This window comes from Musca autumnalis, unplaced genomic scaffold (assembly GCF_047663935.1).
Source record: "Musca autumnalis isolate F117 unplaced genomic scaffold, ASM4766393v1 scaffold_4, whole genome shotgun sequence".
In the NCBI taxonomy this organism is placed as follows: Eukaryota; Metazoa; Arthropoda; class Insecta; order Diptera; family Muscidae; genus Musca; species Musca autumnalis.
The window spans coordinates 211,381,232-211,402,860 of NW_027411977.1; the positions used below are offsets into that span (position 1 = coordinate 211,381,232).

The following is a 21,629-nucleotide window of genomic DNA, read 5'->3' on the forward strand; positions in this document are numbered from 1 at the left end:
AATCCCCGGCATAGGTTTTAAAAAGTCAAGACCCGAATCTCGGGAAGTATGGACTTCCACCTGGAAAATTATATATCGTTGTATTCAGGATGCCAAGGGCTATCTACTGTAAAAATTTCGGACCGATCCGAGAGGTGACCCTAAACGACACTTGTTCCAAGTTGGCAGTAAAGAACATTAAAGATTACATTGAATTATATATCAAAGGAGAAGATGAATCTCGGAAAGGCATTCCGGGATAAATTGCCGCTCAAAAAAAGTACACGAACACAATTGTTGAGGAGACGGCCCCTGGTCGAAGAATCCTCCGAGTCAATCCGGTGCATAGAACCGGCCGGGATTGAATAGAGCATTGGTGGCGTTTGTTGTTTTTTTATTTCAAAATAGTCTGACTTAATCCCATTGTTGTTGTTTTAATATTTTAAAACAACTAATTTATTAGTGGAGAAAGTTTGGCATTGTTCGCCAAGGGGTAAGGCAGGGAAAACTAGTTTCGATCCTCGACACAGGATCTCAAGGAAACAAAGGAACTGCGCTTGTTAGCCTAAATGTCGAGGGTATAAAAATCACAAATTAATGTAAAAGAACATATTACTTTCTTTGTTGTTTTAATTATAAATTTAAATCCTTTATTTTATTGTTACAAAATCATTATGTATTACAGCTTAATTAGATATCGAAAAATGTTCTTCTGCTGTCTTCTCGCGGCTGTGTTAACCATTCGAAGGAGCAGAAGCATTATCCTCTTCTCACATAGGCGGTGGAGGTACCGGCAGAACACCCATTGGTGGAGGAGGCGGTACACCATTAAAAATATGACGTGGTGGTCCGGGCATTGGAAACCCAGATGGCGCGCCCAATGCCCGATGTAAATTTGGTGGTGGAGGAGGAATAATTTTTGGTTCCAATTTAAATGAAAATTGCAAGAAGAATTGTTTTGTATCGCGATTCCAGTGTGTCCAAAATTTACCTTCCGTCTTCTCAACCTCTCTTGAGGGTACCTTAAAACCAATTGTTTCATACGGTTCTGCAGCAAATAACAAATATTGCCATTTACGATCTGGAGGTTCAATTTTTTGTTCATATGCTGACATAAAACGATGTCGTGGTATAATGCCCTCTGTTATTTCCGGATAATCAATTTGAAAGAGTAACGATTGTTGACCATTATTGGGATCACGTTGTTTTGTGACACGGTATCCAGGACGACCGATTTTAACGAATTTCTTAGGTTCCACACGCGGTTTTTCGGGTGCCATCATCGATGGTGCCTCCTTGGCCTCTTTGGCCGCACGACGGGCCAAATTCTCTTGATGCTTCTTACCCTGTGTATGCGCGAGATATGATCCTTCATTGTTATGCAGTGTCAAACAGAGTTTACATTCATAGGAGCCCAGGTGATTTTTCATAAAATAGGGATCTTTATTCAGATCGATAGTCTCCAGAGCAAGCTGCCGTAGACGTTCCTTGCGATCGCGATTTGTTTCGGACCAAGAAGCCACACCACCGCTACCGGTTTTTCCACCGGCGCGATTTTGAAAATCCATGATTGGCTATGTGCTGCAGTCGCTGTTTGTTTTGTGGGATGGAAAATATTATAGTTTTTTTTCGGGAAAACATGAATTTTCACTCACCAAGATTAGGAAGATTAGGAAAACGCTGTTCAAGTCCTCTTCTTTTTTTGTAATGCAGAGTGAATTGATAACATATTATGATGTACATTAATTATTAGTTGTGTTCCAGACATGGCCCAATTATACAGGTCCTCTCTCAAGCGAATTCAAACAATAACAAAGATTTGAAATGTCAAAATTCATAAACAAAGGCGAAAAATTTGTTTTCGCCGACACGGAATCTGTTTGAGGCGAATTTCTTTATTGTCAATTAAGGTAGATGCATACATAACATTTTCCGAGAAAAACTTGTTGACGCAGTTATTTTTAGCTTTGTTCCTTTACATTTTTAATGGTAAAGTCCAATTTACATAGGCACATTAAATGATTTCGTTTTACGAAATCCTAGAATCAAATGAAGTGTATTTGGGGAATTCCAAGTGAAATCGGACAGTTCGGAGAAAAGTAATTTTTGATTTCAATTGTTTTTGGTTCAATTAATGCTCCTAGCCAACAGAACATTTTAGTATATTTTAAATTTTTTTTTGACCAACGGTACAGAGATATCGCCTATTGAAATTATCACATTTTTAAAGAACTATGTCCAAATAAATACTCATAACTTCTTTAATATTGGTCCAAATGGGACCATCTTTTTTTTTTTTTTGAATTGTTTGTTTTTTCATCAGCTATCGAAAGAAATACTTAAAAGAGAAATGCACAGTGGGCTTCAATGCAATTTTCGGGATTTAATATTTAAAATCAATTTTTAAATATGATTGTACCCTTCGATTTTTTCAAAAAAAAAAATATATGTTAAACTACGTTCAATTACAAAAATTTTAAGCTCTAAATCGTAATGGGATGCGAATAAATACTATTTTTTCTGAATTTTTTAAAATTTGTCGATACAATTTTTCCTTAATACCTTTGTCCAAAATTTGTATTTCCTGTATTTTTGAAGCTAAGAGTACATATTTATCATTATTGGCCTGTTCCAGAACCTGCAAGAAGCTACTATTTTTTACTACGATAACAATTTTCCCTTTATGTTATCGGAAAAAATAGTAAAAATTAGTAGATTCTTGCAGTACTGGAACAGACCATATATGTTATATATTAGCTGTGTCTGGTTACCCTAAAATTTGTATCAATTTGTACCAATTGTTGCTGGAAGTGGTCTGTTAACACAAAAAACCAGCAAAAGAGAGCGATTCGAGAGAGACATTTTGACAGTTCTTTCACTGAGAGCTTGCAAATTCTTGCTGGACAAATTTCTTCTAGCAAGCACTTGCAAGCTCTTCTTCTTCCTGAAAACAATCAATCAGCTGTTTTTAAATTGTTGTTGATTTATGTTTGTGAAAATTAAAAACAATTTTATTGTGGAAATAGCAAGCCTAATGGTATTGTTTTTTTGGAGAACAAAGTTGCAAAGTGAAAAAATACATTTGTTGCTCATTTTCTTTTTTATTTTTAAAAAATACAATATCTTTGCTTCCTTTATTGACGGGCAAATTGTTCTGTTTTGGCAAGTCAGCTGATTACTTGCTGGGAAAGTGTCTGTTTACTTTTTACAGTTCTCTTGCAAAAGAGAATAAAAACCCCTTACTCTCTTAGAAAGTTCTTGCTGGACAATTCTTGGTGGGAAAGTAACCAGACAGACTTATTGTTACGAATGTAACTGATAGGTTTAAGTTAGTTTAGTTTAATTTCCGTTAATTTAAATATTTGAATTGTAACGTAAAGTTTTTATTACGCAGTTACTTTATTTAAGCAACAACAACTACCATGTAGAACTCTCTAGATGTTACTTTACCTTTCATTCATGTGCTTTTATTTTGTTTTGCCATAATCATGTAATTATTGTTTAGTTTGTTACTTCTTTGCACTTGTTTGTTGTTGTTACGTCATTACTGTGCTTGTCGTGTATGTATGTGAGTATGGTTGTTCGCTTAGTGCGAATGTGCGTCTGTGTGTTCGCTGCACAGATTCGAGGTGTCGCCATATGCTCTAGATATTTCTCGAACAGGGAGACTATGGGATATAAATACAGGGCAACTGGCCATGACGAGTTGAGTTTTGTTTTAAGCGTTGAACTGAACAGATCGGTTAAAGAATTGCTGCGTGCTAACTAGAGACTTGCTGTGTGCTTAGTAATTAAAGTCGGTTCCGAATAAGTGTAATAAAGTAAATAAAGCATTGTAGAAACGTAATCTAAAACGAACCCTGTTTTATTTGGTACAAATCGTACTGGGAAATAAAACAACGTCTACACGGAGATTAGTTAAATCTAATTCCGTAACAATTGGTGTCAGGAAGTGAGATTACGATAATCCTACAATGAAGTTCAAGGATCTACGAAAGGAAGATTTGAAGAAGGAGCTAAGTAAGTTGGAGTTGTGTTCTACTGGCAACAAGGCCGAACTACAAAAACGCTTGTTGGAAGAGTTCGAGCGCCGTGGAATGAACATCGACGAATATGAGTTTGATATTAGAGATGAAACTTCAGACGCGTTTCCGAGTTATACGGAGGTTGCAAAAGTTATTTCAGTAACGTTGGCAAAGGAATTTAGTAAGAGAATGGAAGAGGAATCTATTGCAATAAATGAAAGCTTCAAATGTCTGACGGAGGAATTCGACGAAAAATTGCAGTGTCAAACAGAGTTTACATTCATAGGAGCCCAGGTGATTTTTCATAAAATAGGGATCTTTATTCAGATCGATAGTCTCCAGAGCAAGCTGCCGTAGACGTTCCTTGCGATCGCGATTTGTTTCGGACCAAGAAGCCACACCACCGCTACCGGTTTTTCCACCGGCGCGATTTTGAAAATCCATGATTGGCTATGTGCTGCAGTCGCTGTTTGTTTTGTGGGATGGAAAATATTTAATTTTTTTCGGAAAAACACATGAATTTCCACTCACCAAGATAGGAGGAAACGCTGTTCAAGTCCTCTTCTTTTTTGCAATGCGGTGTGAATTGATAACAAATTATGATGATGTACATTAGTTGTGTTCCAGAATTAAAAAATCTTGGAATTGATAACTTTCATTTCTTTCCTCTTTGCAGAGAAAAATGTTTACAAAACGCACTGACAGCTTGCAAAATTTACTGATCGCTACCAATATCATGATTTCATCCCGGCGAAGGGAATTATCAATTGGCTTTACAGTTTTTGAAATGATGATTTTTTAGTGAAAACCTGAACTCTTTAATGGGTACTTTACACGATATGTGTTTTACATATGGGTTGCCACTTTGCGTATACATTTTGTATTGTTACGGAATTAGATTTAACTAATCTCCGGGTAGACGTTGTTTTATTTCCCAGTACGATTTGTACCAAATAAAACAGGGTTCGTTTTAGATTACGTTTCTACAATGCTTTATTTACTTTATTACACTTATTCGGAACCGACTTTAATTACTAAGCACACAGCAAGTCTCTAGTTAGCACGCAGCAATTCTTTAACCGATCTGTTCAGTTCAACGCTTAAAACAAAACTCAACTCGTCATGGCCAGTTGCCCTGTATTTATACCCCAAAGTCTCCCTGTTCTAGAGTCCTCTAGAACACATATGGCAACACCTCGAATCTGTGCAACGAACACACAGACGCACATTCGCACTAAGCGAACAACCATACTCACATACATACATGGGGGGAATACAGGCGGACGACAAGCAAAGTAATGACAACAACAAACAAATGCAAGAAAGAAGTAGCAACTAAACGATAATTACATGATTATGGCAAAACAAAATAAAAGCACATTAATGAAAGGTAAAGTAACATCTAGAATAATGAAGAGAGTTCTACATGGTAGTTGTTGTTGCTTAAATAAAGTAACTGCATAATAAAAACTTTACGTTACAATTCAAATTTTTAAATTAACGGAAATTAAACTAAATTAACTTAAACCTATCAGTTACATTCGTAACATTGATGGTTGTTCGCTTAGTGCGAATGTGCGTCTATGTGTTCGTTGCACAGATTCGAGGTGTTGCCATATGTGTTCTAGAGGACTCTAGAACAGGGAGACTTTGGGGTATAAATACAGGGCAACTGGCCATGACGAGTTGAGTTTTGTTTTAAGAGTTGAACTGAACAGATCGGTTAAAGAATTGCTGCGTGCTAACTAGAGACTTGCTGTGTGCTTAGTAATTAAAGTCGGTTCCGAATAAGTGTAATAAAGTAAACAAAGCATTGTAGAAACGTAATCTAAAACGAACCCTGTTTTATTTGGTACAAATCGTACTGGGAAATAAAACAACGTCTACACGGAGATTAGTTAAATCTAATTCCGTAACAGTTGGTGTCAGGAAGTGAGATTACGATAATCCTACAATGAAGATGAAGTTCAAGGATCTACGAAAGGAAGATTTGAAGAAGGAGCTAAGTAAGTTGGAGTTGTGTTCTACTGGCAACAAGGCCGAACTACAAAAACGCTTGTTGGAAGAGTTCGAGCGCCGTGGAATGAACATCGACGAATATGAGTTTGATATTAGAGATGAAACTTCAGACGCGTTTCCGAGTTATACGGAGGTTGCAAAAGTTATTGCAGTAACGTTGGCGAAGGAATTTAGTAAGAGAATGGAAGAGGAATCTATTGCAATAAGTGAAAGCTTCAAATGTCTGACGGAGGAATTCGACGAAAAATTGGAAGAATTAGAGGCAAAAATCAGCGAAAGAATATTACGCAAGTTATTGGAAAGCGATTCGAGGTTGTGGAAAACCATTTAAAGAAATTGGATAGACAATTTCTGGCCCACGACGAGAAGATTGTGAATCTGGAAAGTTATGGAGATATAATGGCTGCTCTTGAACTTAAGTACGGTGGCGGACATAAGCAAGAGACAATGGTGAAACCTCAGGCTTGCAATGTGCAGAGGCTGGAAGTTGAGGACAACAATCCTCAGACCGTTGTCGAACTAATGAAAGATGCACTAATGCAGGTAGTAGGTAAAGTGAAACGAAGGGCTGGTAAAACGAGAAGGACTTGCTACAACTGTCGGAAAGCTGGACACATTGCACGAGAATGCAGATTGCAACGACCAAGGACCAGATCCGCCTCACCGCCTTCAAAAAGCGACGACCAACCGGTGGCCAAGAATCTGGAAAGAGAGACATCAGGTGAATCAAATAAAATGAATTCCGTCAATCACGAGACGCCGCTGGCAGAGGATGAAAATTATGGTCCCACAATCTCTATAGCCATAGTCCAGCAGAAGAATCACAACCTAACGGTTAAAGGCTTCGTCAATGGTGTATTGCGTACCTTGACATTGGACACCGGTGCAACAAAGTCCATTATTAGACCGGATTTGGTAAAAGGGAAGGTATTGCCGTTAAATGGAGTCAAATTGCGAACGGCCACAGGCGAGACTACAACGGTGCATGGAAAGGCCTACCAAAGGCTGAGCATGGGTAGAAAATCGGTAAATTTCGATTTTATAGTGGCCGATATTGTGGACGAAGTTATACTTGGTGTAGACTTCATGATTGCCTTCGATATCAACCTGGACATAAAGCACCGTGTGATGACTTGGTCCAATGTGGAAATACCGATAAGTGTGGGCTACAACGAGAAAAGCAAACATCGCCCAAAGGCAGAATCCGGCGAGATCGCTGTCGATGTCCGTACGCTGAATGTGGAAGCCGCCGACAAATGGCCCGTAGGAAAGTGGAAAAATCTCGCAACGAGGAGGAAAAAGCGAAGATGTACGTCGAGGAAAGGTACATCGAAAAGCGGCCGTACCACAAGGAAGGACAAGTCCGATGAGGACCAGGTGGCACTTAGGAAGGTGACCACACAGAAAGAAGAGCAAAAGTCCAAAGCTGACGCAGTAGAGGGTACATCTAAATCAGTTGCCACCTCTACGGAACGAAAACTGCGTCTAGTCAAGAGGAGCAGGCTTAAGCGGGAGGCAGTGTTACCAATGCCCATACCACCGAGAGGGAACTGTGCCTATTCGGGACGAACAGGCTTAAGCGGGAGGCAATGTTACGAATGTAACTGATAGGTTTAAGTTAATTTAGTTTAATTTCCGTTAATTTAAAAATTTGAATTGTAACGTAAAGTTTTTATTATGCAGTTACTTTATTTAAGCAACAACAACTACCATGTAGAACTCTCTTCATTATTCTAGATGTTACTTTACCTTTCATTAATGTGCTTTTATTTTGTTTTGCCATAATCATGTAATTATCGTTTAGTTGCTACTTCTTTCTTGCATTTGTTTGTTGTTGTCATTACTTTGCTTGTCGTCCGCCTGTATTCCCCCCATGTATGTATGTGAGTATGGTTGTTCGCTTAGTGCGAATGTGCGTCTGTGTGTTCGTTGCACAGATTCGAGGTGTTGCCATATGTGTTCTAGAGGACTCTAGAACAGGGAGACTTTGGGGTATAAATACAGGGCAACTGGCCATGACGAGTTGAGTTTTGTTTTAAGCGTTGAACTGAACAGATCGGTTAAAGAATTGCTGCGTGCTAACTAGAGACTTGCTGTGTGCTTAGTAATTAAAGTCGGTTCCGAATAAGTGTAATAAAGTAAATAAAGCATTGTAGAAACGTAATCTAAAACGAACCCTGTTTTATTTGGTACAAATCGTACTGGGAAATAAAACAACGTCTACACGGAGATTAGTTAAATCTAATTCCGTAACAGTATATAAAAAGTGACAACCCATATGTAAAATACATATCGTGTAAAGTACCCATAAGCATCGAGTATTCTCATGTTAATGAGAATGATGCTCACTTTTCGGCTTTCCCAAAAAAAAAAAACACCAGAACAAAACAGGGATGCCAACTGTTCCGAGGCAAAAAATCGCTACAGCCACAATCTGTAGCGATTTTTACCTTAAAACAGATGACATTCCTGCTTAAACAGTGGTTTTTGTACGTCAAAAATCACCACAAGTAGCGGGAAAACCACCAAGTTGGCACCCCTGGAACAAAATATTTGCAAGCTGACAGCACGATTCAACTAAGTCCCGGCCCACACTAGCGTGAATTTTATTAAAAAATTTCATGAAATTAGGTGTTCCTAAATTGAATTCCCCACTACAGCAATTTTATGATTTTACTCTACTATGGACGTCGATCTAGAGACCCATAATTTCATATCAAAATTTCAATGAAATTACTGTAGTGTGGCCCGGGACTAAGAAATCAGGACAAACAAAAAAACGGTGAAGGCATGCGCAAAACGGAATTTTGTAAGTCCCGGACCACACTAGAGTGATTTCATTGAAAAAATTGCATGAAATTATGCGTCTCTAGATCGACCTCTATAGTAGAGTAAAATCATAAAATTGCTGTAGTGGGGAATTCGATTTAAGAACACCTAATTTCATGAAATTTTTTAATGAAATTTACGCTAGTGTGGACCGGGACTAAATAAAATTCCAACAACATACTCACAGGTAACTGTGCTGATGTTATTTCAACTTAACAGAAATCGATGATTTCTTAGTTGAATCGTGCTGTCAGCTTGCAAATATTTTGTTTTGGTGTTTTTTTTGGAAAGCCGAAAAGTGAGCATCATTCTCATTAACATGAGAATACTCGATGCTTAAAGAGTTCAGGTTTTCACTAAAAAAAATCATCATTTTAAAAACTGAAAAGCCAATTGATAATTCCCTTGTCCCGGTCCACACTAACGAGAATTTCATTAATAAATTTCATGAAATTAGGCGTTCTTAAATCGAATTCCCCACTACAGCAATTTTATGATTTTACTCTACTATGGAAGTCGATCTAGAGACGCATAATTTCATGCAATTTTTTGAATGAAATCACTTTAGTGTGGACCGGGACCTTCGCCGGGATGAAATCATGATATTGATAGCGATCAGTAAATTTTGCAAGCTGTCAGTGCGTTTTGTAAACATTTTTCTCTGCAAAGAGGAAAGTGATGAAGTTAAGCCAATGGGGGAATACTCCAGACTTAAACAATCATATGATTGAATCTTCAACTAAAAAAGAACAAACAACTTTCATTTCCTTAAAAATTTTCATGAAAAATATGCGTTTCCAGATCGAGTTCCATAAGTCCCGGTCCAAACTAGAGTGATTTCATTGAAAAAATTGCATGAAATTATGCGTCTCTGGAACGACTTCCATAGTAGAGTAAAATCATAAAATTGCTGTAGTGGGGAATTCGATTTAAGAACCCCTAATTTCATGAAATTTTTTTAATGAAATTCACGCTAGTGTGGACCGGGACTAAGTCCCGGTTGACATGAAATTTTACATTTTTTGGGAAAAACACAGGCATAAGTTGAAAACATGGATTGGATTCGGATTGGATTGTTAAAAAAATTCGATTTAAAGGAAAATTTTTTTCACGTTAGCCGAGATTTGTTCCTGTCCACAGGATAAAGTATGGAAGACAAATTTTTGACATTTTTGTAAAAATAAGTGAGATAATAATTGAAATGTGTTGAAAACAAAAGAACATGAACAAAAACAAAATATGTGAACGGAAAACAAAAAGAAATCTACGATTTTCATTCAAAATTTTACAACAGTTTTTGCAGTTGTCGGGACGCCTACGTCACACAGGCAAGTTGTGGGATTTTGACAATCAATCCATGAATACATGAACACGATGCGAATGTACTTTATGAGTTTACTCGAATCAATGGGTTGGTTCTAAATCCAGAAAAAACAAAATTATTACGTTTTCGACCAAATTTTGCAAGTGGAAGAGATGATTTTAATGTTTCCATTTGTGGAAGAAATGTTGTAACAAGCAATTGTTTGAAGTACTTGGGAATAAACTTCCAAAGTAATTTCTTGTGGAATACTCATTTGAAATATTTGAAGCCCAAGGTTGCTCCTGCAATTGGGTTACTTTATAAATTTAAAAACAAATTTGATGTGAATACGAAGATATTATTATACAACTCCCTAATCCGTAGTCACTACAATTATTTACCTATGATTTACTGTTATCAAAAAATTTTGATTTTAAATCCCTGCAGCGATCGCAGAATAAAGCTTTACGTATTGTTTACAACCTTCCACAAATGTATCCCACACTTTCATTATTCCAGAATGTATCTAAAAACATTTTGCCAATACATGGTCTTTATAAAATGCAGTTATTAAAAGGCCGTTTACATATAACCGGGTTAACCCAGTGGGTCTGGGTTTCAAATGTCATTTCCATTGTGTATACTTCAAATTAATCCTCACAAAAAAGGTTAACCCTGCAAAAAACTGTAAAACTCCGTACACACTAGAGCTTTTTGCCGGGTTAACCCATCCTTTACACATGCCAGTGACAGATCGAAAAATTCAATACATACACAATATTTTACTACCACAATTACATTTTTTGAATTGTCGACTCCACTGGCACTAGATTTTTCATGCCAGCATAATTTTGAGCTGGCTGCCAGTGATATGTCGAAAATGAAAAAAAAGTTGCCGAGACTATTTTTTAATCCATGTACATTTTTGTTTCTTTTAAGAATGCAAAGATTTAATGCATATTTTCAAAAAGATTATGAAACACAAATAATACATTTCGGTAGCTGCAATATATTAGTGGCAAATAAAGTTATAATTTTGATGTTTTTCATGAAAATATAGGTTGACAAATAATTTCCCCTCTGGGATTATACAATACTGAAAAGACGGCAATACCAGATTCATTATGTTTATGATTGAAAACAATCTTTTTAAAACGAAATAAAATAGAAATAATAAAATATGTTGTGAATTGTGTTTTAAATCTGAAATATAATGCAATTTTGTGTGTTATATGCGGCTTAAAATAATTTTGAAATTGAACTTGCACTGGCATGTGTAAACACACAAGAAAACTGCATGCCAGTCGAACACTTTTTCGGCATTTTTGAGTATAATACATGTACTCAATTGGCATCAATTTACTGGCATGTGTAACGGAAGTGTAACCTTCTTTATGAGGATTTGTTTGACATGTAAGCAATGGAATTGACATTTAAAACCCAGTGGGTTTGTTAAATCCGGTTATATGTAAACGTACTATAATATAAACGCCGTATAACATACTAAAAAATATTGGTTACCATGTCATTACCTTTACACAAAATCATACTTATATTAATACCAGAAATAGTACAAATCTTCATGTAAAGCGATGCAGAATCGAAACAACTAAGCAGTGTATTGAATATGCCGGTTGTTCTGAATATAACCGTCTTCCTCCAAGCATAAAAAATATTTCCAGAATTTCCACTTTTAAAAACAGTCTGAAGTTATATCTAAAGGGTTGTTTACACCATCTATCAATGTAGTATGAGATGTCAAATTTTCTACCTGCGAATGTTGTACACATAGTGTGACCACTATGAACATTTTCATCTATCAAAATGATTTGGCAACTCATATGTAAATTTTTCATTAAGGGAGCGCTCTATTTGATGCGGCATTCTTGTATGTAAACATAAATTTATCAGCTGTTTTCTGGCATTCTCAAAAAAAGGAAAACAAAATCTTTTAAAAAAGAAAATGGAAAGTTTTGTATATTTAAATATTTAGAAAATTAAACAAAGAGTGTTTATAATGTAATTTTCAGATCGATTGGTCGAAAGAAGCATTCTGGGAAATGATTGCTTTGTGGCAAAAACATAAATGCCTCTATAACCCCAAAAACCTATTCTACCACAACAAACATGCTAGATATTCATTTTCCTTTAACCAAAATTAAAATTTGCGCAAATTTGCAACTCAACAATATATGTAAACAATGACAAAAACAGCTGTTTTTATATTTATAGGCTATGTCATACGAAAATAACACTTGTAGGTATGAACGCACAAATTGAAAGTTGTATGGATGACGTCAATTTTGACAAACATAGAGAATGTCGAATGGGTGAAAGAAATGACAGCTCATATGACATTGATAGATGGTGTAAACAGCCCTTAATGGATAACGTCGATATGCTTCTAATGTAGAATATATAGAAATACTTAAACAATTTTCATATAAATCACTTTTTTTATAACTTGGGAAATGTTTTATAAACTTAGCCAATTTGCCCCAAAAATGTCCATGTGGCACTGGGGCTACACAAAATGAATTGTAATCCATATGTTTTTGAACTCAATAAAAACAAAAAAAGTCAACTGTCCTGTCATTTGTAAACGCAGGGTCAAGGCAATGGAATTGACAGTTGAAATCGAGTGGATTTCGTAAATGTAAACCAAGCATTATGCCAGACCATGGTACAATTACAAAGGTAGATGCATCGGCGAATTGCTACAACAAAGCAACTTTTTTTGTAATGTAAACTGTCAAAATTTTCGCCAAATGGTCTCTTGTTGTCTTTTTTATCGCTTGTGTTTGTCCATAAAGTGTAGACATGCTATCTCTTACTTACCGAATCATATGGTTTTTTGTTTTGATTTTTCATGGCGAATTCCTCGTTTCTGTAATCTGAAATTATTCTTTGTGTTTAAATTTGTAACTCTCAAACCAATGCAAAACATTGAAAATATCAAAATTTTCATATGATTTCATATATGTGTGTGGACATCAATGAAAATTTAAAGGAGAATAACAAAGAATTTTCTAATGAAAATTTTCATAGTTTGGCATAAGACAAATTACAAATTTGTACAAGTTATTTGGTCTGTTCCTTTACATTTGAAAATGGTAAAACCGCCAAAGTAGTAAAAGTTGTAAAGTGCCAGAAGTAAAGAAACGTTTTTCGAGTAAAAAGTGGTAAAACTTGAAGATTCTTGCACGTAAAGGAACAAAGCTATTGAGTAAACGAACACAGCATGGTACAAATACACAGGTAGCCGCATCGGCAATTGTTGGCAACATAAGATGTCAAAATTAGACATCAATTCAATGCAATTGACACATTATGTTACCATCAGCTGGCATGATAATGCTACCTGTATTATTGTATCATGGAACACAGCTATTGTTGTCAGCAGAGGTGCCATTTCAAAACTTGTCAGTGACAAGTTGTCACATACAAAAAATCGTCGTGAGTAGAAAAATCGATAGTCTACAACAAAAAATCGACTCTTCGATTTTGTCTATAGTCAAAAGTCGACTTCGACCATTAGAAAAGTCGAAAAGTCGACTAATCGATAACTAGTGTGGAAAATGAGGTGTGCTTTCTTGAAAATATATGGAGATAAATTAGCAAATCCTGATAAATACGCAAAATTTACATAAATTAATAACAAAAATTTAATATTCAATATTAAAAGTTATGTAAAATTACAAAAATACCAAGGATAAAGTGTTTTTAAGCAGTAATTTCAGTGATTTGAGAGAAAAGCATGCCGTCTCTATGACGTCGTTCGTTCGTCCGTCTAGTGAAAGAATTAAAAAATATGTGAAATAAGTTTTGCCTCAAAGCAAAGTTGAATGCGAATTGTGGTGCAATGATGTAAAACAAAAGAATGTGAAAAATATCATTGTTTCAATAAAAAATTTCCAAAAATTAGTTTGTAAAGCAAAAGAGTGTGAAAATGAATTCATCATCGCAGTCTTCAAGTGTAGATGACAATGCGTTGTCCAATGAAAAGAATTCTTCAGCAACGACAACAACAAACCAATCTTCTTCTATTTCTAATGGAAATAGTTCCATATCATCCCAAAACAATGCGGATAATGGAAAAGATGCAAATTACAATACTAAAAACAACAATAACAACAATAACAACAATAAAACAACTACTAGCCCTGTAGTTCCCAAAGCGTCCATCACAGGTGAGGGCAAGCGGCGACTAATACGTACCATAAGACCCATAGATGTTCGAAAATTGCAATCTATGGGATTGGATCGTAAAATTGCAGAAGCCTTAAGCAAACAGAAACAAGCCAAACAGAATACCAATACCGCAACAACATCGTCATCATCGGCAACTTCAGTAGCGGCTCCAAAATCTGTTTCCACTACAAACACATCAAATGTTCCAAATGTGCCTTCTCCACAACAAATAAAAAATGCAAAGCCCGTACCCACGACAAGTGGAGGAGCTACAACACCGACTCCTTCATCATCAACACCAGCACCATATATTTTGAATCCCACAACCCGCCGTATGTCGGATAAAAAATCGCTTTGTAAGTATTGTCTATTACTCGATTTTTGTTTTCGCCTAAACACGTTTTTTGATTTCGTTTATTATCCCTATCCATTTAATTATCTTCATTTTTGGTATATTAAACATTAGATGTACATAAAAGTTGATGTGGCCGTGGCTGCGGGTTAGTGTTGTTGTTTAAGAAATGCATGTATCTGAGTTCGAATCCAGGTCTTGTTGTTCTTTTTTTTTTTGTTTGGTTGAGTTTTTTTAATATCTTTGTTATATTTAAGCTTATAAATAGCGACAGTATTTGTTTTTGTTAATTGTAAAATTTAAATGCAAGGTAAGTTTTATTATTTTCAATTGTAGGTATACAAAAATAGATGATAAAATAAAAATATTTTTTATTTATAGATTTGAATAAGGGGGAGGTGATTATAATATAAAGTGTATTGATGTAGGTCGTTATCCAGATATCTAAATACATGATCTGTGGTTCATAAATCGGCATAAATAGAATACTCTACCAGCTGGCGGAAAAATCTGAAATGTTTACCACAGGTAGATCTTTACGTCCTGATTACAAAAATGTAAAGTTTGTTGGGGGGAAGTCCATACTTCCCGAGATATGGGCCCCTGAAGTTCCGAAAATTCCCTTGTTAAAGTAAGAAAAAAATTTTAATTAAAAAAATGTTGTTTTCGTGCCCTAAATTGGTTGGCTCCTGTCCATAGGAGAAAGTGTTAATTCCCCGGCCGAAGGCCGGCTAATTAGAAAAAACTTACAATTTAAAAAAAAAAATTCAGATTTTTTCCGTCAGCTGGTAGAGTATTCAATTTGTTCCTACAAAAATCCTCGGCCGAAGCCATAGCCGGTCAACTTTATAATGGCACACATATTGCCTTGGTTGTTAATGAGATAAAATCAAGAGCCCTTACGGAAATTTGAAGGTCCCTTTCTCGGGAAATGTGGATTTCCGCAACAAAAATATATATTGTTGTAATCTGGGCGCCTAGGGCTAACAAAGGTAGACATTACAAGGAAATCCGTGAGGTAGGCCGGTAGGCCATTGTTTTTGACGGGAATATCATCATTCATTCATACATCATCGTTTTTTCTCTCAAACACTCCAACTATAAGTTCCCTGCATAAGATGAATGTAGTGGCTGGACTCAGATAATTCTGAAATCTTGTCCACAGGCAGGTCTTGGAATGCTGATTACGCCAATATATAAATCATGTGCGGGAAGTCCGTATTTCCCGAGATATAGGCTTCGAAAATTCAGAAAAACCATATGATTTTTGACAAAAAATAATTTTGAAAAAAATTATAGTATCTGTCCATAGGATAAAGCCGTAAATCCCGGCCAAGGGCCGACTATTTTCTACAAAAATTTAATTTTTGAAAACTTTCTATGGAAAAAGTTCCTAATCCAGCCACTACATTCAACTTGCTCCGAACTTTCAACCAGGAAATTTTCGATATTTTGAAGGTTGTGACCTCACTATCCCACCGAAATGGCTGAAAATTGGTATTTAGTCCTCGATGAAGGTTTAAAACATTCCACCTAAATTAGCCCACGTCTACATATAGCCCCCCACAGAACTGTCACTCTCGATTCTCTGTAGTTTGAAGGTTTTCCACAAAAATTTAATTTGTGAAAACTTTTTGTGGAAAAAGTTCCTAATCCAGCCACTAACTTCATCTTGCTCCAGTTCGGAAAAAATTGTACAAATTTGTACAAATTTTTGAGTTATCGAACAGACCTATTGCTGAACATATCCATAAAAAAACTGTTTTTTATATGATTTTCATTAACATTTCCAAAAAAAATTTGGTTTACGTTTTTATACCCTCAGCCTTTAGGCTAAAGAGGGTATATATATTGATACGATGAAAATGTGCCTCATCGAAATAATAGTTTTAGACCCCAAGTATGTTTGGACGAAATGTGTTTCAGACAATTTGGAGTCGATTTAGCCATGTCCGTCCGTCTGTCTGTCCGTCTGTCTGTCTGGTGGCTGGTGCGCACGATAACTCTCGAACGGATCAACCGATTCGGTCCAAAATTTGGCTTTCGTAATATTTTGTCCAAACTTAGTTTAAGTTCGGAGATGGGTTACATCGGTCCACTCCTTCCGGTAACTCCCCAACAAAACTTTGTACGCACGATAACTCTTAAAGGGAGTAACCATTTGCTCCCCACTTTGCACATCGTGATATTTCTACTAGACTTAGATGAGGTTTCAATATGGACCCAATCCGTCCACTCCTTCGGGTACCTCCCACACAAAATTTTGGAAAAGTTCACTTTAGGACCTGCTCTCGAATCGTTTTGGTTTTTGTTGTAGCAACTTCTATTCACTGTCCTCTACTTCCTTCCTGAGAAAACAGCCTGAATGGTGCCAAAAACCTCTATGACACCGTATATAGTGGTTGGAGCGCAAGATAACTCTTGATCGGATCTGCCGACTCGGTCTAAAATTTGGCCTTCGAAATATTTTGTCCAAACTTAGTTTAAGTTCGAAGATAAACCATATCAGTCCACTCCTTCAGGTACCTCCCACACAAAAGTTCGAAAATGTTCGGAAAAATTGTGCGCATGATAACTCTTGATGGTAGTGGCCGAATTGGTCCATACTTTACACATCCAAATATATCTACCAAATATATATAAGGTTCGAATATGGACTATATTTGTCAACTCCTTCGGGTACCTCCCACACAAAATTTCGGATAAGTTCACTTTAAGACCTATTATCCAATCGCTTTGATTTTTGTTGAAGCAACTTTCATTGGCTGCCTCAATTACGACAGTAAATGTTTTTTAAGGGACAAGTCCATACTTCTTGAGAAAACAGTCCGAACGGTGTAAAAACCCTCTATGGCTGCAGAGCACGACAACTCTCGAAACAAATACTGAGTTGATATCATATTTTTCGTAGGCAAGTACATGGCTTCCTGATATAATGGTCTAAAACCTGTGAATTATATGGTGACCGACTGAAAAGACAGGTGGTCGCTATATCTTTCGAGGGGAATGACACCCAAAATAAGACCCACTTTCAAAATGGAATATGTCGGTCCATTCCTTTCGATACCTTCCCCGCAAAACTTTTTGAGATTCTATCCAAATCCATATTTTTGTCGGTTCATAGGCCCATAATTTTCAAAACCCTTTAAATATATAGGTTTTTTTGGGGGAAAAATGTGGTTAAGGTTAAGCTTGGAGGAAAGCGTATTCCTGTTAATCTATATCGCTTTCGAGTTAACATCGGGCAACGACATAAAATATGCTCGATCGTCTCCGTTTCCTCCTCATCTTCACAGAGCCTGCAATAGTCCACGCCATCATCCTCCCATTTGCCGATAAAAGCTCGGATGTTGCAATGGCCGGTAATGACTCCCGTCAATACCCTGATTTCTGACTTACGCAAACTTAAAAGTGAAGTTGTTCTCTTTTTTGAAAGATTCGGCCAAATGGCCCTTGACACGTTGCACCTTGGTTCATTATGCCATAGTTCCTTGGCTTGTTCTTCAAAGAACGTCTCCACCTTCCGAAAAACGTGACATATGGGTGGTTTGATAGAATCAGTGATAGCTTGACTTGTTGATTGAGATCCTTGTCTTGCCAGTTCATCTGCCTTCTCGTTTCCCACAATGTCACAGTGTCCCGGTACCCAGCAGAGTCGGACAGCGTTAGTGAGGTTCGCCAAAGCAATTCTACACTCAAGAACGGCCTCAGACTTGATATTGGGGGATTTGATGGCTTTAAGAGCCGGCTGACTATCAACGAAGATAGTCACCGGTTCAAAGATTTCAGCATCCAGACTTTTTATCAACTTTGCGGCCATTTTGATCGCGAAGATTTCTGCTTGGAAAACACTACAGTCGCTGTTCAACCTATATGAGTATTCGAGGCAAAGCTTCTCGCAGTAGACGCCAGCTCCGGTACCTTCTTCCATCTTGGAACCGTCTGTATATCTGAGGGTATATCTCTGTCGGCAAAGCCGACTGATCCTTTTTTACTTGTTCTGGATGACGCAAAGCACATCGTTTAGGCATAGAGGATATCAAATAAGTAATTATTACAGGCGATATTGCTTCCCAGGCTATTTTTGTGTTTTCAAATAAATTGTTGTTGTTGTTGTAAAAAACAAAAATGCATTTGAATGAAGAAAAGTTCGAGAACAGCGAAGCCGATCCACATCCGATATGTCTGAGGAGCCTTTACCAAAGGCGAAACATGTCATGTCACATAGTGGTGGGTGTGTGGGTTCGAATCGTCGGCTTTCCTTTTTCACTTGCATTATTGATCATCAAGATCGATTCCAACGAGAAATTAATTTAAAATTAATACGAAAAATGATCTTCGCCTAAAAAGGCAATTTTTCAAATTTTCTTTGGTTTTTCAATTTTTTTCGTATGATTTTAGAGTTAACGATCTCCCACAAGCCCCAATTGAGAGCTAAGATCATGGGATTGGGTGGGCCAATGGAGAACTTCTGTCTAATTGTTTTGGAATCACTCCTTAACCACTTTCGATACATGTTTGGCTCGATATCTTCCTGGAGTATCCATCTAAGTGGCATCTCTTCTTTAGCATAAGGCAACATCACGCCTTTTAATACGTTACGATACTTGAAACGATCCATAATTCCATTAATTTTATGAATCGGTCCAATCCCTTGCAAAGAATTGAAAAAAAACTCCCAGACCATTGTGTTCCGCCTCCATGTTATACAGTGCCCTTACAATATTCAGGATTTAACCGTTTCCCATTTGATCTAAGCCTTATGCCATCCGTATCCTTTAAAAACAACTTAGTTTCATCAGAAGTCAGCACAGTCCTCCATTTTTGGATACCCCACTTCAGATGGGTCTTGGCGAATTCCAGTCCGGCTCCTTCATTTTTTGTCGATATGAAAGTTTTTTTTTTGCTGGTCGTCGATTGAATAAGCCGACGTCTACCGTTCTTCTGTAAATTGTTATCTAATTTTTCAATCTAAGCGATTTTGTATTTGACCAGAAGAGGCTGTGGCATAACTTTTGGATGAATATGAACAATATCGGCTAATGTTTTGGTATAGCACCCATATAGCGGTACCTTCCGATCTTCGGTATTTTGAGTATTTAAGCTACATTTTCCTACTAAATTAGGTGGTGTAATTTGGTACTTAGGGTTCCTAGTGGTCACAGTTTTGTCCGCTTTTATTTGCGACCTAAAATGTTTTTTTGAATTTTAACTTTCGTTTATTGAATTCTGAATTCCCTATTTTTGTGTTTTCCAACGGTAAAGATATAAAAAACAAAAAAGAAAAAATAATTATCATTTTAAAAAATTGTACAGAGGGGTGCTTTAGTTTTGGCCGAAGTGCAACATTTCAAAATTTTGAGTTACTATTTTTTTGAACAGGTGCGATATGTCTGACGCACCAAACACAAAATTGTGTAGACATTCTGATGAAATTTGGAAAATATAAAATTTAATAATAAAAAAAATAATAATTTTATTTTTTGAAATTTTGCCTTTTAGGGCGAAGATCATTTTTAATGATTTTTTATTAATATTCTCGTTTAGAGTTAAGCTTGATGATCGGAAATTATTTGCAAGTGAAAAAGGAAAGCCAAGGACTCGAAACCACATAGTCACCAAATTACGTTACCTGGTTTCACTGGTGGTAAAGCAGATCTTCGGAAGTATCGACTATGTAGTGGCTTCTCTGTCCTAGAACTTTTCGTTTTTCAAATGCAAATGTGTTTTATACATTTACGCGGATATTTGGCCGCTGAAATGTATTTGTTGATTTATGGCAAACTTCCATTAAAATGGGTTAATTATTTAAAATCGTTAACTCCAAAAAAAATGTATTATTTGTGTCACTGTTTGAGCGTGATGGGTGGGTGATATGATTAACAATTAAGTATTTAGATGTTTCTCATGTCATTATTAATAACATTTATCATTTATTCTTTATAACATTAAAATACAATAACATCTGAGTGTATATAAACATTATATTACAAATAAAAAGTTAATGAAATTAATCAAAAGAAATAATATTAACTTAATTATTAATTAACCAATAATACACACACCAATTTTTCCTATATATCGTGTTTTATTCCTTAAGTTTTGTGTGATATATTTAAAACAAACAAAAAATACAACTCTGACAGAAAAAAGTTAAACAAAAATCCATATATGAGAAATAAAACATGAAAAAATCCCTTTCATTTCCCGCCCTCAAATAGCCATAAATACAACAGACTGTACCAAATATTTATTACTTTCAAATCATATACGATTTTAGACCAACAATTCCACTGATACTGCATGGCCCAACTGGCTAGCAGGAGACACTTAAGACTCACCGTGTTTTTAACAACCCAAGTTCAAATCCCGGCAACATCAAGACACGACCAATATGTTCTCTACACTTACACATAAAATACACAGAAAAATTCCCTTGGTGGTGCTGATGTTGTACTTCTTACGCAACAGCACTGTATAGAAACCGGTATAATATTTTACTACGCAGTTGTTTCGATTTTATTTCTAAAAATAACCCGATGCTTATCATGAACATTTGACAAATGCCAAGTTAGTCTAATTTGGCTGAGTGCGTTGAGGTCTTCGGCAAGCGGGCAAAAGAAAATTGGATATGTGTGAAAAACAAGAACATGAGTTCGATTCCCAATCGGGGCGGATGGAAACAAAATTATTTAATTCGTTGTTTATTTATTTGAAAAAGTTAAATTGGGATAAATTATTTATTTATCCAATCCATACAATAATACTAAAATAACCAAGTATAAGAAATAAAAATAATTTGAATAAGATAAAATAATTTTAATAATAAAATAATATTAACAATAATATAATAATATTAATAACAACAAAAAAATAATTAATAATAATGAAAAAATGGGTAAATTTAATAAAAATAAAATAATTTTCGTAA

General features: G+C 36.1%; 2 protein-coding genes and 1 pseudogene across 2 annotated transcripts in view; 1 reads left to right on the forward strand and 2 right to left on the reverse strand.

Moving 5' to 3' along the window:
• Positions 1–595: 595 nt before the first annotated feature.
• Positions 596–1,750, reverse strand: Sf3a2 (splicing factor 3a subunit 2). Its single transcript, XM_073987733.1, has 2 exons — positions 1,635–1,750; positions 596–1,569 (listed from the first exon to the last, which is right to left on the reverse strand). The coding sequence occupies exon 2, from the start codon at positions 1,545–1,547 to the stop codon at positions 750–752; it is 798 nt and encodes a 265-aa protein (XP_073843834.1). The 5' UTR covers positions 1,548–1,569; positions 1,635–1,750; the 3' UTR covers positions 596–749.
• Positions 1,751–1,898: 148 nt separating this feature from the next.
• Positions 1,899–4,580, reverse strand: LOC141404287 (splicing factor 3A subunit 2 pseudogene; annotated as a pseudogene).
• A 9,114-nt stretch (positions 4,581–13,694) lies between these two features.
• Positions 13,695–21,629, forward strand: part of LOC141404196 (uncharacterized) — a 55,772-nt gene continuing 47,837 nt past the window's right edge. Inside the window, exon 1 of the mRNA XM_073987560.1 lies at positions 13,695–14,702. Coding sequence (XP_073843661.1) covers positions 14,105–14,702 — 598 coding nt within the window. The 5' untranslated portion in view covers positions 13,695–14,104. The remainder of the gene's footprint in view (positions 14,703–21,629) is intronic.

Excerpts from the sequence above, each read along its gene's own strand:
- Sf3a2 (XM_073987733.1), bottom strand. The coding sequence starts at position 1,547 with ATGGATTTTCAAAATCGCGCCGGTGGAAAAACCGGTAGCGGTGGTGTG.